We start from the raw sequence: 17330 nt of genomic DNA on the forward strand, positions 1-17330 counted from the left end.
TTAGCAAATAAATAGTGCACACACATGGATTGAACAAGATTTTTTCAATGTTCATACCAGTATAAAAGCAAGTCGGTTACATACATATTCCTTGACGCCAGCTTATTATCTTGTTATGTTTATTAAATTTCCTACAATTTAGGTAGACGTTAAAAACAAATATGTGATTTACATTATTTTCCTAAACCCGTAGAGAGTGATTTTTGTCCTCGATTATAATATATCCATCATTGAAGAAAAAAATCGTGCAGTTTGTTGCTTAGAATAACTAGACCTTTTGTAAATATCCGACAACTTTTCTCTCTTTATCTTCTAAAATACAACAACCAAAACAATCACTCAGCATAAACAATCACTTTTATTTCAAATGAAATTCTAAAAGATTTCAACATGAACATTGAATTAACAACTGAATCACTATATCACAATCATTAAATATTTATTGTATTTCTATAAACGCAGTACTTTGCAAGACATTACCTAGACCTTTTTACTATGTCTATAAATAGACATTCTCTTGAAAATTCCTTTACCATATCAATCACTATACAATCATCTTTAGACCATTAACTTCGTCAATAATCAAACATTCATCTGGATACCTTTTGACTATGTCAATTAGCACATTGCCATGCTATATAAAAACGTTTCAAGAAAACCTGAATCGTCATTCAATATTACGTCGTCTGAAAATACATGAGTGCATCTGAAAAGTTTGCATCATCAATCAACATTACACCGTCTGAAAATAAATAAGTGCATCTGAAAATTTGCATCGTTAATCGACATTACGCCGTCTGAAAATAAATAAGTGCATCAGAATAAAAGTATATTACAGTTGTACAATTATTTGGTTTGCCATATCAGTCATGTATATTTAACCTAGATGTATTTAAACTATAACATATCCCAACCTTCAGCAGTTTAGAGTCAGAACATATCTATATTTGCCAAATACGCAACCTGACCACCAGCAGTTCCACATACAATATTAATGGACGGATATTAATTGGTTTTATACAAAGTAAACTGTATGAATGAAACTATTTCAAAGGTGCCTAGTTCATAGAATTATTTAGCGTCAAAATTGTGTATCGTGATAATTCACTTATGTATTGCCGTTATTTGCATTGTGCTTTTTGGTAGCGTTCTGTTTGTTTATTGTAATCTCGCCTTCTGGTAGTATTATAACTTTCTGTAAGGTCGTTGTTGTACTGTCTTGTCGTATCATCAAGCCATCCTTTAGTGTTGTGACTGTGTACTGTGATCATGCGATCTTGTAGTGTCATGACACGGTATTGTGATCAAGCTATTCAGAAGTGTCGTATTGTTAGTACTGTGATCATTCGATCTTGTAGTCATGGCACGGTATTGTGATCAAGCAATTCTGAAGTGCCATGATCTTTGAATTGCGATCATGCGATCTTGTAGTATTTTAACACCTTTGTGATCACGTAATTGTTTAGTGTCGTTATTATTCGGATTATGCTAATTTACCTTTGTCGCATCTTTGATTTGTGATCATGCAGTCCTGTAGGATCGATATTACATGTGTTTTAATTATGCGGTCTTTTAGGGTCGTATCTTGTTAGGCCGTAACTATATGTATAGTTATCATGCGGTGTTTTATGGTCGTATCTCCATGTATTGTGACTCTGCGAACATGTTAGGCCGTAACTATATGTATTGTGATCATGACGTCTTTTAAAGTCGTATCTATGTATGTATTGTGACTATGCGATCATGTTAGGCCGTAACTATATGCATTGTGACCATGCGGTTTTGAAGGGTTGTGACTGTATTCTCTGTATTGTGATAAAAAAGGGTACGAGTTCCAATAAAAAACGCACAAGATATAAGTTTCCCGCGATGCACATTGTATCAGGACACACGAACCGCACTCAATGACCTCTCGATCTTAAATAAGATTAAATAAAAAAGAATATTTATCAAGGTAACAAATCAAATCACTTGACTTTTTGGTAAATAGTGTTCTCAAGGATGTAATTTTGTCCAAAATACTCTCTAGTCGCCAAAACATTACTGATACCTAAAATGTCGATACTTAATAAATAATCATCATGCCAGCTTTCTATGACAGTAAATGACCACATACGTTTTTATGTTATTTCCGGAAATATTTTGTTAAGTATGCACTTCAACATTTATCTATTGTACTACATTGGTTCGTTTCAAAAGCCCGTGTAACAATTGAGGGAAAATGGTCAGCTTTACTGTAGCATAGAACATACTAAATTTCTCCGATCTACATCATAGGATAAATTTCCATATCATTTTCTACATGCAAGTTCCACAAATAGAAACAAAAAAAGGATTTCTGTTAGGAATGGTACAACTGATGCTGTTAATCAACAGATGACACATTCACAGGACTTGCAAGACTTATGATATAAAGTTTTGCCCAGCCCTTCTTCAGAACAAACAATATTCGCCCAGTGTTAAGTTTGCCCATCACATTCAATTACTACACACATGATGTTGTTAACTTATGTTTGCTGTAATGATAACTTCGCCTTCATAACGGTGGTCGAAAAGGCGAAAATGAAAGTGCAGCGAAAATTTCCCGGAATATAGTATATGTGTTTGAAAATATCCTTATACATCACCTTGATTTACACAAATAGTTTCTTATCCTTGTTATAACTAATATGAGATGTTAATTATTCAACGGCGGATTTCCTAACCCTCTATTCACTATTCATTTTGACTTATTTCCAAAAAATCATTTTTTCATAGTTACTGATTTGTGAGTGCATGCTAAACTGGAACTGCCAAGAAAAATAGCATTAAGACTAACACAAGAGTACCGCAATACGATGGTCAAATGCAGTTTGAAAAAAAAAACTATGTCAATCTAAGATTATCTATATCCTGGTATGTAGTACGCCTCTTCTCATGTTTCCTTTATATTCTATGTCACACAAATATGTACAACGGAAATTTCCGGTAGGTTTGATACATTGTCCTGTTTCCATCTTCCTTGTATCAGTTAGTATGGACTGTTGTCATTCCCTTCGACGGCCTCTCAGCATATGAACTTCTGGCGAGAGTTCCTTTTGACAGGTTCAAGCTCTTTCCACCTCGTGCATTCATTTCAAATATAGAATCGATCCGGTCCTTTTCCATGTATACGTTGGAGATCGAGTTGAGAAGTCTGTCGATACGGTCTGGGAATTCTTCGATCTTGCCATGGAGACTTTCCTGTTTGACCTTCCGGATGTCTTCTGGTTTCAGTGTACTTTTGTCAACCTTTCCGATTCCAGTCCATAATTTAAACCGACCGAGCATGAACTGAACGATTTCGTAATCATTGTTCTGTTTGTCGAGGTCGGCACGGACAGCACTGAAGGTCTCGTTGAGGATAGACAAAAACATGTTGACCACAATGAAAGTTATAGCCACAACGTATAAAAAGAGCGAGACCTGAGTGAGCACGGGATTCACTCTTAACATGCTATATATTTCAAATTTTCCCATCATCATAACAACACCGGACTCCAGAGCTGTAATGAACGTACTGAACGATTTGATGTGCGCAACGTAGATCAGGTAGAAGAACTGGATAAATGCAAGGAATACGATGTTGAAAATTATGCTAAAATGCATAAGATCTTTGCACGAGTGTTTCAGGGTTGAAGCCAGTAAGGACATCTTTTTGTTGAATCGCAACAACTTCAAAAACTTAAGTGTCCCAAAGAATACCAACCACCCAATGATGTAGCTGAATATTTCACTCCAGTAGCCAACATATTGGAACTTCATATACTCATTGCCGTGAGTGTGCTTGAACCGTTCAGTTAGAGTATTGGTTTTAACCAGCCGATAAAAGTACAACACCACTGCGGTCACCGACATTACGCAAATTCCTAATTCTATCAAATTCCAAAACTGTTTAAAGTATTTTATTTTCTCTCGAATTATTCCACGCACTTCATGTATGACGAAGTAAAGAGTGAAGAGGAGATATATGACCTCACAAGCAAGCTGGAAAAACATAACCGAGTTCATGTATGGCAGAAGTGTTGCAGGCTCAAATCGGTATGATGGAAAAATGCCATTACTTGGTCTGAATTCTGCTAGCAGAGTGGATATAGAAAAAAGATTCACACCTGGATTATAAACCGTGAACTCAACAAAAATAGCCCTTGTATACTTGTCAATCCATTTCTCCCTTTCTAACTGTTCCATCTTCATTTTGATGGAATTTGATGATCCTTTAAGTCTAACCAAATATCCACCTCCTGCATACAAAGCCATCTGGCCCCAGTATGGATAACCGTTTAGTTCCTCAGCTGAAGTGTACATGTATTCTTCTCTTGTAACATCAGAGGAGTTGCCATACATAGGCGTCCAGCCTACTTGGTACTCACCTTCGTCCTGGTTTAAAATAGTATATTCTCCATTGCATTCTGGTATCACTCTCGCGATTTCGTCAGCTATACGACAAGTATCTGAAAATGATTAATAAAACATTGCATGTCAGATGATAATATAAAAGAAATAAGCCTCCATAAGTCAGGTAAATATTGAGAATTACACTTCTATAAGCATCGCTACAATGTAGATAAGCTGTCACATGTATGCTTTCGTTAGTGATAAGTGTTAGAGAAGCAGTCCGGCAAGGTGAAAATGTTCAAGTGGTTAAATTTGACAGAAGACATGTTGTTGTGATGATTTGTCCAGAATAACACAAGGTCTAATAATCAGTGAAAACACCAAATATCAGACGGGACTGCTACTTATTATATAGCTTTTATTATAGTTTATTTAATTTTTATTCACAAAAAACCGTCCCTTTACCGTTTAACTAATTAAATCAGACCACAAAATAAATTAAACAAGAAAGAACAGGTTTCATGTAGGCTCAACCGTTTTGCATTGTAAATGTTTAACGAGGTAATTACCTTTTTTGCTGCGAAGCTGTCTCATTGTGGCGTAACCCATAAGTCGTGAAACTTTGTCGTTTATGTATCCTCTTAGAAACAAGGGGTGGTCGTCGTTATACCATTTGTTCGCACGTATACCTGTTGCCAATCCAGTTTTTGCCCACGTCCAGAAGTTTTGCACATTTGTTATCTAAAACGAACAGGTATATCAACTTCATTGATTTTGCAACAATTACAAAACTAGTGTTTTCAACTAGTATCAGTCGCTCTTAACTATATGGTTCGTATTGATCAAGACAGGCAAGCAATTGTTCAGTAGTGTATGCATAGTATGAAGGAGGACAAGACATCTTTACTCTGTATCCCCATTAAATAGAAAATGTACAGTTGTTTTTGAAGCCAATTTGAAGTAACTTGTATATGAAACAAGATGTGTTTCAAGGTCATTTATATGTGTCACATGATTTGTTTTAAAGAAACTTGGATATGTATTTTGATAAGGTACCTTATATTATGGTGTTGTTTAATGGTGTTACCTTTTCGAACTTATGATTCGTGTCATTCGTTATGATGAAGACTTGTTCCATGCTGAACTTGTACAGATACGAGTTCGTACTTCGGTTCTGGTAGCTAATAACCATGAGTATCCATACGAAAAACGAATAAAAGATGATCTCTCTTATGACCGCCCACATCTTGATTTCTTTCATGCGCACTGCCCTTGCCTTTTCTAGAAGTTGGTTATCAGCAGGTACGTAGGAGGCCTTCTTCGGTTTGGCTGCTCCCATACCTACGACATTGTTCATTACAAAAAAAAATGACAGGCAACCATTTTTTAAAAGTGTCTTAAGACTGTTTCAAATGAGGAAATATTAGAAGCTATTTTATAGCTTACCAATTTTAAGATAAACACAAATTGAAACGCCGTAATGAATAACTACTTTATCTATTCATATCCACTTAGATAGAGTAGATATCAATATCTATCTCAAATTTCATAAATGCTAGCTTGTTTCCCGATTTCTTGGATATCAACTATAATTTAGAGACAGCACATTTACCGAACTCGTCCATATGTAAGTATTCCTCGTCAGTAGCCAGGTTCTTGGGTTTTTCTTCGTCATCTGCTTCTTCATCTTCATCTCCTCCGGGGTTTTTGATTATGAGAGAGAAAAGGATCGCAACAGCAAACACCTGCATATTTAAATTAAAACAGAAGTTAGTCCGAATTTTTCTGACGTTTTATCGTCTTTTTTTTTATATCGGTCTGTCGTCGATTAACGTCAGAACTCCGGCCCTTTATAATATGCGGGAAATAAGCGACAAGCGCCAGGGTCGCTCTTCCAACTGATATTTAAGAAACAAATCGTCACTTTCACACACATGTCGCACTTGTATCGAAAGATCTATTCTTTATGCACTAGGTGGTATCAAAAGCATGTTTCAAAGATCATTACGAACAGTATTTTCCAACGTTTTCTATACCAACCCATGTTTTTAATGGAAATTAAGGCATGAGCCATGTCACATGACTTTACGAGATCTCGCGTTACCGAAGGTATTTCCCAACGTTATGACGTAGGCCGTCGAGATTTTAGTCAAGTGGCATTAGAAGGCGGGGCTATCAAAAACGTAAAGTAAAACAGAGTAAGTTTGAAAAAATATGTTTTTAGTGATTGTATTTGTTGTTTGAGGCATGTTATGGATGTTCATCTTGTGAATAAAGAATAGATCTTTCGATCCATGTGCGACAGTGTGTGGAAGTGACGATTTGTTTCTAAAATATCAGTTTGAAGAGCGACTCTGGCGCGGCTCGCTTATTTCCCGCATATTATAGAGTGCCGGAGTTCTGACGTTAATCGACGATAGACCGATATAAGAAAAAAGTCGATAAAACGTCAGAATAATTCGGACTAAACAGAAGTATGGAATACAGGAATTACTGTTTTTGGGGCTCGTCAGCACATAAATCAGCATTAATGTTAATGTGGGATGAAAACGTAATACTCGGAGAAAAACCCACGTGGTCGGGCAGGTGACCCAATACCAAGTCCGGTCGGGGAATCAAACCCCGTTCGTCTTGGTGAAAGGCGAGTATCCAATGCACAAGTCATACAACATTAAATTGTGTGTGTGTGTGTGTTAAACAGTAGTTACTAATAGATTTGATGTTAGGAAATAGATCTTATAAATGGTGAGATAGCAGGACCTACCTTTATTGGCTGTGTAATGAAAACAGAGGTAAAGAAAGATATCAACATTGATGTGATCCATTGTTTGCATTTGACGTCTTGGAACATCACTCCGTAGAACGTAACGAAAGCGGCGGAAACGAGGACTGTTAACCATAATAAAATCCAAGCAATGATGGTAAAAAACCACGGAAACTCAAACTTCTTCTTCTTGTTCTTGCTATCCTTGGGTACGTCAGCAACAGACAAAGACGTGTAGGCACGAGACATGGACGTATCTGGGCGTTTTCCACTTTCTATTAGCATGGAGGAGCTCACTCCCGAGGTGTTAGCACTCTTCAGTCTAGGGTTGACATCCGTCATTGACGCTGTGGTTTGGGTACTACTCTTGATGGCTTCCTCTACACGAGACGGTCTCTTGCTTCGTGGTTTAGAGCGGCGGAATATATAGACAATCAGAAAGTTGACAGGGAACACTATAATGTTGCACAGAACACCGATGTATACCTATGAAAAAATACAAAGCAGTATCATATGAGTGCAAAATATCACATACCAAGGCAAAGTATTGCAAGGCAATCCAAAGTCCCCCATCGGTAACTATTTCTATATTTAACAAACAGTACACTTATGTCAAGATGTAAATACTGTTCAAAGCATAGGTCACAGTGAGGTCATAGTGCCTACTACTTGCACTCGCCATCCTAAGATGTCCTTGTACACCAAATCTGGTTACTCCAATTGAAATAGTATAGAAGATATGCCCGGACAAACGTTTATAAAAGTAAAGGTCAAAGGTCAAGTCATATGTCACAGTGACCGAATTTTTGTACTCTGCACTCCACCATCCCAAGATGTCCTTGTATGCCAAAACTTGTTAATACAGGCGAAATAGTATAGACGATATCCGGACAAACGTTTTCAAAAGTTAAGGTGAAAGGTAGCATAGGTCACAGTGAGGTCACAGTGACCTAATTCTTGCACTTTGCGCTCTACCATCCCAGGATGTCCTTGTACACCAAATCTGGTTACTCCAGGTGAAATAGTATAGAAGATATGCCACGGACAATTTTCTTGAACGGAAGGATGGACCTATAGTCCCCCCGGGAAACCGGTGTGGGACTAAAACCAGACTGCTTTATCTTAATTTGATCAACATTTTCTGTGTAAAACCGAATACCATAATTACTTTTGTGAAAATTGAGTCCCATAATTTCTGTTGTAAATGAAATGAAATGGTGGAAATAGTATTTAAAACGGTTTAAATGCAATAATCAGTAAAGCCACAACATACATTAGATAAAAAAAAGTCCCAGTAAAGACACGATAACACGAAAATACATTAGCTGGAACGAAGGCTCTTTTTTCTTATTCAGGGGTGTAGAATATAAAAATTCCACCTGAGAAGTCTTCAAATTATGTAAAGCCATAAGATTGCCGAGAGTAATCCGACGAAATGAAAAGCCCGAAGGTGGACCTTCCATATCCTATACTCCAGAACAAATCTCCTATTTCAACTGTCGGAAATAGAACAGAAAGCAAGAAAAGATGTTTTAACGGGCTACTATTTTGAAAATATCAAATGCTTCTATTTTGTCGAAAATAAATAAGAAATAAATAAACAAGTACTAATTGTAATGGGGGACCATCACAGATGTCCCCCAAACTGCCCCCATAGTCGCAAAGATGCATCAGTAAAGGTTTCGCAATGCCATACTACACTAACAATATACATACTAAATTTGAGTGACATCGCACAATTTATGAATTGCAACCAATCAGAAGTGACTGTGTGGTTGCTATTGCAACGATACCTATACGATTGAATTCGCAGTCCCCATATACCCCTATATACCAATTGTAATCAAAATCGAACAATATCTAAATTTCGACCAATCAGAAGCATCCCTGTGGTTGCTATGATAACAAATTATATGCGGTTTTATTCGCAGTCCCCTTATACCCCTATATACTATTATTTATTAAATCGAACAATATCTAAATTTCACCCAATCAGAGGCTAGGAATTGGCAGCCATTTTGTTTAATCACAAAACGAACACCACAGTTGTACTTGTAGTGTCTTACTACACCTATGCAATAAATTTCATCCAAATCGGACAGTATTTACATTTTGACCAATTAGAGGAAAAACAATGGCGGACATTTTGATGAAATGTGAAATCTAAGCTACGGAAGTGATCATTGTCCTATGAAGTACCTACATACTTAATATGATCAAAATTGGACAATATCTAAATTTTGACCTATCAGAGGTCAGGAAATGGGGGCAGAGTGATCAAATTTGATCAAAATTGGACAATATTTAAATTTCGACCAATCAGACCACAGGAAATGGGGGCCGAGCGATCGTTGTCGCATGATTCACCTACATACCAAATTTGATCGAAATCGGACAATTTTTGAATTTCGACCAATCAGAGGTCAGGAAATGGCGGCCATTTTGTTTAATCACAAAACATATACAACTGCGGTGTTTGTTTGTTTAATCACAAAACAAACACCGCAGTTGTATTCGTAGTGCCATACTACACCTATGCACCAAATTTTATCCAAATCAGACGGCGGCCATTTTGTTGAAATATGAAATCTAAGCTATAGAAGTGATCGTTGTCCCATGATTCACCTACATAACAAATTTGATCGAAATCCGACAATATTTAAATTTCGAACAATCAGAGGTCAGGAAATGGCGGCCATTTTGTTATATCACAAAACAAACCCGCAGTTGTTTTGGTAATGCCATACTTAACCTATATACTAAATTTCATCAAAATCGGACGATGTCTAAATTTCGACCAATCAGAGGCCGCCGTCCTGCTGAACAGTCGGATGACCGTTGGAAAAAATATTCTTGCGCACCACCTGTCATACACGAACACTCATGTGAAGTTTCATTGAATTCCGCCCTACGGTTTTCGAGAAAAATGTCGGAAACCTCCTCGGCGGAAGAAAGTGGAAGAATTAAAAATAATAACTTTGTTTGTGGGACATACTTAACCCAATTCGACAAAATCTGTTCATGCAGAAAAAATAACATCTTACTGACTTGTACGATTGATAAAAAGTAACAAGTCAGCAGATTCCGAATCGCAGCATGAGATATTTGCATTACGCACGTGAAAGAAGGGGTGTAAGATTTCTTAGGTCCCGTTTACGAACGTGAAAGAAGAAGTGAACAATTTCTTAGGTCCCGTTTTTGCCATGGAAAGCTATATCATAAACGCAAAAGATTGACAGAAATATGTACGTACTTGTGTAGGAGACAAGCTAAAAGGTCCAAAAGTGAATGAGCTTCCAGAATCAGCAGCAGCGTTTTCGTAAAACATGGCATTGGACAGCATGGTGACGTAGAGTAGACAGAGGCAGCAGGATACTCGCTGAACACGTGTGAAGCGGCTCTGAGGCGGACGAGCCACAACGGAGAACCATAGGTGACCATCATTCAGATTCTTCGTCGTCTTTTCGGCGAACAAATGACCAAACTCGGTCATTTGTTCCCTGCCGGCTACAGCGATGATGCGATCAATCTACATGACATAAAATCAAGATAACAGTTAAGCAAACCCAATGATATATTAACTACTTGTCTGTTAACTATGAAGATGTTCTGTACGTATGCACTAATCAACTCTTGATATTTGGTTATTTTCTGACAAATAATTTGTTCTTTAGTAGTGTTAAGCTGTTATTGGATCAATACTTAAAATGAAATTAAAAATCTTAAACCGAAGTTACATTTCCACCATTGTTTGAATTTATCCAAGTCACCTTCATTCAAGCTAAAGTGGGTTGTTGTGAAATATTTGGATCAATGGGATACGTTTGTATAGACAATGGTTAACGTATCACTACAAATATGGCTCCATGTTTGGACAAGCGGATAAGTGGTGACTATTATTCGTTTCATCACACACATACTCGCAGGACTTTATATTGCTTTTCGCAGAGATAAATCTGCTATTCAACAGATGTATAAATATTCTTAATAATCGGAAAAAAATATCTAGATATGGTTCCAAGGTAATTTTATTGATATGGTATTTTTCTTTTCAGCACGTGGCAGATTAACAAAAGAATATCATTGCAATGTTGACACATTGATCCGACTTGTTGAGATATACACGGAGCTAAATGTTCATTAAACAATCTTCAAACAACAGTTCCAAAAGTAAAACTCTTGATAAGAGTAGGTATTTTTATAATTTTTCATCGATCCTTTTTCTAGGATATCAAAAAGACCGTCTCGTGTTGAGCGTACCATTCCGTCACCTTCCTCCACAGCAAACCACTTGTCGTTGATGAAGATGAACTTGTCGTCCGTCTGTACGTCCCGTACCACCATTGACGACATGTACCACGACGCTGTGTTACCCTTGCCGGAGTTGTCATGCCAGATATGTACGTAGTTCAGTGGACCAAGGGGTCTGTAACGAAATAAAAGGTATTTAGAAAACAATATACCATCCCTAATTGCTGGCCTTCTGATTCAATCGTACAGTAAGTTCAGCAGTGCATACGTGTAAACATGAAAAGTGTGTGATGTGACATAGGATTGCATAATTTAACGGATGATTGGGGATGGAACAAATTGAACGGTTTTAAGGATGTACACCTCTGAGAAGTAAAACAAAACCTGTATTAAACTTTTTTTCTTATATGGATTTTTTTTGGAAAAAGGAGTTAATGGCCTAGTAGAAAATGCTAAAGATTTTTTTTTATTAATCTAACACAATATGTGATTTTTGGTGATAACTTTGGTTTTTACCATTTGCAGAACAAATTCATACAATTTCTTCCAAGTGTGTTACAAGATATGTATGAATGTTTGTAGAATTGGTAAAAATATTATTTTCTTTTAAATTATGGAAGTAACATTTCTTAATCTTATTCTTTTAACTCAGAAAGGCAATTTAAGTTACCCCTACTCCTTATATTTTAATGAACATTTTTTCACCTTTTGTTTGGCAGGATAAACGCTTGATATTAAACAGTTCTGCAATTAAACATTTTTTTAATATTAAATGAATCAAAGGAAAATGTGTTTCTCTTTTTAAAACAGCCACAAAAATGGGCGGTCCGTGTGCTTCTTTTTTGTCCCATTATTATTTGTGTTATTTTTCACCTTTTTTCAGGGTCAAAAATCAAAAGGGCTTCAGTTTCACTAAACATGCAAAAAAGATACCAATAAGGTATATTTTCCACTTTGTTGCATATTGTTTTTATCATATTGGACATTAAAAAGTTGTACAGCAAAATTGAACCTGCTACAATTAAAAATGGCGACACAATGACAATTCAAGTGATCAATATATAAATGTTGGCCATTTGTGAAGCCCTAGAAATACACATTAATACACATTTTAAAAATGTCCGCCGAATTACTTCGGTCTTTTTTAAAATATCTTGTAAAAAAAGTTCTACAAACAACAGACATCTAGTTTTTGACATATTTTTCAGATGCGTGTTTGCTATTAAACTTGATAATAATTTGTTAAATATTACAAAAACCCGTTACACCAGATCAAAACGAGACTTGAACGTGATTTAAACCTCAGAAGAGTACATCCTTAAAAAAACCTGGACGGTTCCGAAACAGTGCATAACATTATAAACAACCAGTTTTGAATGTCTGGGGTCTGCAATTCCATAGAAATAGTACTCCTCAAGGTTTTCGTGATAAATGTACGTACCGTTTTACAGCCAGGAGAAAGCCATCCACTCCTCCACGCTTGAACACTTTGCGTTTGTCGTCAGATAAACAACGAACTTCCGTTTCTTCAAGATCTCCCGAAAGTATAAAATTTACCTAAAGCAACAACATGTTGACATAGAAATAAAGAGGAAAAAACAGGAAATCCGTTTAATAACACCATATTTAGATAGCAATAAAGAGTAAAAATACAAGGTTATCTGTTAAATCAGAATAAGAGGATGAACCATAGTACGTCTGTGAAAATCACAAAAAAGGGTATTAGAAAAAAACCAATACAAGGATTCATACAAATGAGTGTATACCTTTGAGTTAGTGCCAGCGTTCCTCCGCATGCCGGTCACTACTACGATTTCATAGTAGTACTTATCTACCACGTCATTGTCAACTAGCGGTGTAAGTCCAAGCTGAAACAGGAATAAACATTGTGTAAAACCCCACATATACTGTATCAATATAAACTATATTAAAAAATAAAACACAAATATACATAAAGTACCCTTTAACATAACCCAATATCCAGAAATAAAAAACTACACAAAGAAAATCTCGAAATATATATAGTATCCCGAGAGAAACATATATAATATCGAAAAAAATACACACGTATAACATTCTGAGACAAACACGTTTATGGCGCCAAATGAAAGATAACTTGTCTCTCAGTGTACATTTGCCGTTACGATCAACGTCAACTTGACGCTCTCATTATACATTTGACGTTAAGATCAACGTCATTTTGACATCACTTTTGTATGCCCAATATTTTTTGTTTCGGCGCGAGTAGTCCAGAAAAAAATCCAGTTCATGAAATATTACAACTTAATGGATCACGAAAACGTTTTGTTTGTTTGTTTTTTATTTGCTTTCCGATTTTCAGTTCTTGATACAAACATAAACATTAAGCATAGTATTATTTGATTTCAAGAAAATAGAAAACACAATTCATTGGCCATTGCTGTCAGTACCTTCTCCACATCCTTTTTGTCCTGTCGTCTTGCCCAAATGGCGGCGACTATGTAGACGGCAGCTATCACCATTTCCGTGATATACAGAGTAGGATTCTTGAAGAAGTCCATGTTAGAGAATACAAAGTTCCAGTCGATAGTATTGGGCGCTACAGCCCAGTCGCCCGTGAACGTCGTCAGATGAGAACACAGGCAGTTTAACATACTCTTGGTCGTTTTCTCAGTAGTCTAGAAATATAACAGACATTGGTATTTAATAACAGTCAAAAAATATTTAAATATCCAAGACTGCGTGAATACTCTATAAAAATCTTAATTTCTTTTAGAAATATTTTGTTTGACTGGATTAAAAAATGTTGTTCAATAGTTTATTTTTTAAACGAAAACTGCATATTTTCTTGTTTTAGTTTTCTGGTCTAATGAATACATGACATTTTTGCTACGCCAAACCTTTTGATGGATTGAAGTCCTATCAAATTGATCAAGTATAAAATAGGAACCTTTAAGTGCTACATTCTTTACCATCAGTATTAAATACTATGAATTATATTATAATTATATAATTGAGTATAAGCAATGAAACCATGTTTCTCTAAGACTTATATGTTGTATTGAGTCCTCAGTCCAATTATTTACCGAGCAGCCGTTTGCTTCCCATCTGTTAGTTGTGGTATTGACATACAGACAATTTGCCTGGCTGATTGATACATTGTATTCAAAGGTAAAATTCGAGGACACTTTCGAGTAATCCTTCGGGAGGTCGGCTACGAAGCGGTACTTATCTCGCTCCGAAGGTAACATTTGTCGAACTCCAAAATACAGTTTTCCTTTGTATCCACGAAGCATGTCCGTGGTTATCGAACACGTCATCGAGGCTTCGTCTGTTTCATTATCTACAAATAAAACGTTACAATAAAACCAGATTAGTAATAACTAAATCAGTTCTCAGTAAAATAACGAAATGGGTGCAAAAAAACATCAAAATATATTAACGATATTTTACTTTTTGACAATAATAATAAAAAAAAGGTTTTGAAATGCCAAATGTATGCGCCACTTTTTTTGTATTGCACACTCGACAACATTTACAACCCTACTGTGGATTCAGTCGAAATACGCCAAAGAGTTGAAAACGGAAATCATTATCGGACAGTGTATTTTTTTGAACATGATAGCAAAATAAAAAGCAAAAGAAAAACGTAGTAAGAAAGACTCTATCTAGACGTTTTCTATTAACTCGATGCAAAAAAGCAAGGCAAACATATACTCTACCATATGGTCGAATCTTAGCCACAGCCTAAACATTAATTTTTGAAATAGTATTTTTTGTAAACGTACTTACACCGCCTTCGACTTAATTTCATTCACCTATTCACAGTTAATTTCCAGTAATTTTGATGAACACGGACAGTAATTTTAATGATAAGAATACTAATTCGAGGTTCTTATATACCGCTTTATCACAAACTAGTTCGTAGGTCAAAGCGGTTCACAAATTATTGTCCGTGTTTATAGGGCCTTTGCAACCAGTCAATATATTTCCCAACTCCCTTAGAAGCATACAGCCGGTGCTGATATACGGCGATCACAGCTAGCTTTCAACATTTCTAGCACTGCCCTACCACGTTCTCATTTACAGCTGAGTAGGCTGGAACAAGCGAAGTAAAATATCTTTCTCAAAGATACAACACAGTGCCATACCGTGACTCGAACCCGCAACCCTTCGGTCACAAGCCCGGCGTCCTACCACTAGACAACCGTGCCTCCACCAAAAAATTGTTCATAGTATTTCTTGCCATGCACATATTTACTACTTTGATAAGTGGGATGGTGCCTTAGTGTAGTTTTGTTTGGACATTCAATATATATATCTATAAAAAGCAGAACACTTCTGACTTTTTATAAGAGAACAGTCAATCATTTTAAAGTCAGTTTATGACACGAGTTCCTTTTAGAGATCAAAGGACAAAAATGCCACAAAGATACGGATACAAATACTTACACCTATTTGGTACCATACAGACGTGGTCAATTTCTCCTGTTGTGATGTTCGGAAACCCCCCGGCTCGGACTACTACAAGAAGCTGTTCAGATTCCATAAACTCAAACACCGCCTGTACTGCAGCCCGCTCCTTGGTGACCACAATAAAGGTGAAATAGAAGTCGTTTCCGGGCTGGATGAACGGTGCTTGATGGTCTGATGGAGGGTTGTATGCAGTTGGATCCCTAACAATGCTGATCTCGAACCGTTCTTTAGCGTTAGTCACACTCATCTCCTGGTTGTTTTCGTCGTATAAACTGATGCTTAATATGCCGATGTCATGGTTCAGTGGCTCTGATCCAGGAATTAAACCTGGGACTTTCCAAACTGATGTCATAGCCTTAGAACAAAAATTAGTCTATTAGAGGTAAGCTCACGTACAAAGTCGTGTATCTTCATTACAAGATAAATTCAAATGACTTCCTGAAAATGGCTTATAGTGCAGTGTTGGCAGCAAAACTTCTGCACACAGACATCATGTCATTTTACTTTTTATCTTAATGCCTATTGCAACTTTGAGTTTTTGAAAAAAGCAATACCGACATTCATCCAATAGTTTTTACCCCTTCAAATTACAAAGTTGCTTTGTTTAAAATACTAGACTGTAGATTGTTTATGACCTAAAAGATTGTCATTTTGAGAACAAGACAACTTTGTAAATTCATATCTGTTAACAAGAACTTAAAAAATTGATTTTACCTTAAAAGACAGAACGGTGTTACTTTTCAGATTAGGAAAGATTTTGCTGTAGTCTGGAGGTTTGAACTCTGCTCCTCCAAGAGATAATTTGGCCCCGGAAAGGTTTTCTAAACTATTCTTTTCGTAACGGACCGCGTATGTCTTGGCTTTAATAACTATGGGATCGTCCTTAGGATTGAGCCCATCAAGCATGAGCTTGTCGATTTTCTGTACAATCGCGCTGGATTTTGTCTCGAGTTGACCTGCCTAAATCAAGAAAAAAGGAGTAAACATAATTCATTTTGAAGTTTTAACCAAAACTGTAAACAATCATCCAATGCATTACAACTCCGGAAAAAATTAAAAAATAGGTTCTGATGAGACAGTGTTTATACAGTGACTGCAGGTTCTAATGAGACAGTGCTCATACATAAACTGTAGGTTCTTATGAAACAGTGATCATACCGTGACTGTAGGTTCTGATGAGAAAGTGTTTTTACAGTGACTGAAGGTTCTGATGAGGCAGTGTTTATAAAGTGACTGTAGGTTCTGATGAGACAGTGTTTAAACAGTTGCTGTAGGTTCTGATAAGGCAGTGTTTATACAGTGACTGTATGTTCTGATGAGGCAGTGTTTAAACAGTTGCTGTAGGTCCTGACGAGACAGTGTTCATACAGTGACTCTAGGTTCTGATGAGACAGTGTCCATACAGTGACTTTAGGTTCTGATGAGACAGTGCTCATACAGTAACTGTAGGTTCTGATGACACTGAACATACAGTGAATGAAGGTTTTGATGCGACAGTGCTCAT

The 17330-nt window shown here is 36.5% G+C and overlaps 1 protein-coding gene across 1 annotated transcript in view; it reads right to left on the reverse strand.

The window, feature by feature from the left end:
• Positions 1–344: 344 nt before the first annotated feature.
• LOC110446654 overlaps positions 345–17330 on the reverse strand; it is a 69076-nt gene continuing 52090 nt past the window's right edge. Inside the window, exons 26-38 of the mRNA XM_021491910.1 lie at positions 16541–16786; positions 15803–16181; positions 14437–14693; positions 13801–14028; positions 13138–13239; positions 12813–12928; positions 11381–11546; positions 10374–10649; positions 7121–7606; positions 5969–6101; positions 5444–5697; positions 4926–5097; positions 345–4472 (exon numbers count right to left, since the gene is read on the reverse strand). Coding sequence (XP_021347585.1) covers positions 3007–4472; positions 4926–5097; positions 5444–5697; positions 5969–6101; positions 7121–7606; positions 10374–10649; positions 11381–11546; positions 12813–12928; positions 13138–13239; positions 13801–14028; positions 14437–14693; positions 15803–16181; positions 16541–16786 — 4281 coding nt within the window. The 3' untranslated portion in view covers positions 345–3006. The remainder of the gene's footprint in view (positions 4473–4925; positions 5098–5443; positions 5698–5968; positions 6102–7120; positions 7607–10373; positions 10650–11380; positions 11547–12812; positions 12929–13137; positions 13240–13800; positions 14029–14436; positions 14694–15802; positions 16182–16540; positions 16787–17330) is intronic.

This window comes from Mizuhopecten yessoensis, unplaced genomic scaffold, assembly GCF_002113885.1.
Source record: "Mizuhopecten yessoensis strain PY_sf001 unplaced genomic scaffold, ASM211388v2 scaffold2921, whole genome shotgun sequence".
Lineage (NCBI taxonomy): Eukaryota > Metazoa > Mollusca > Bivalvia > Pectinida > Pectinidae > Mizuhopecten > Mizuhopecten yessoensis.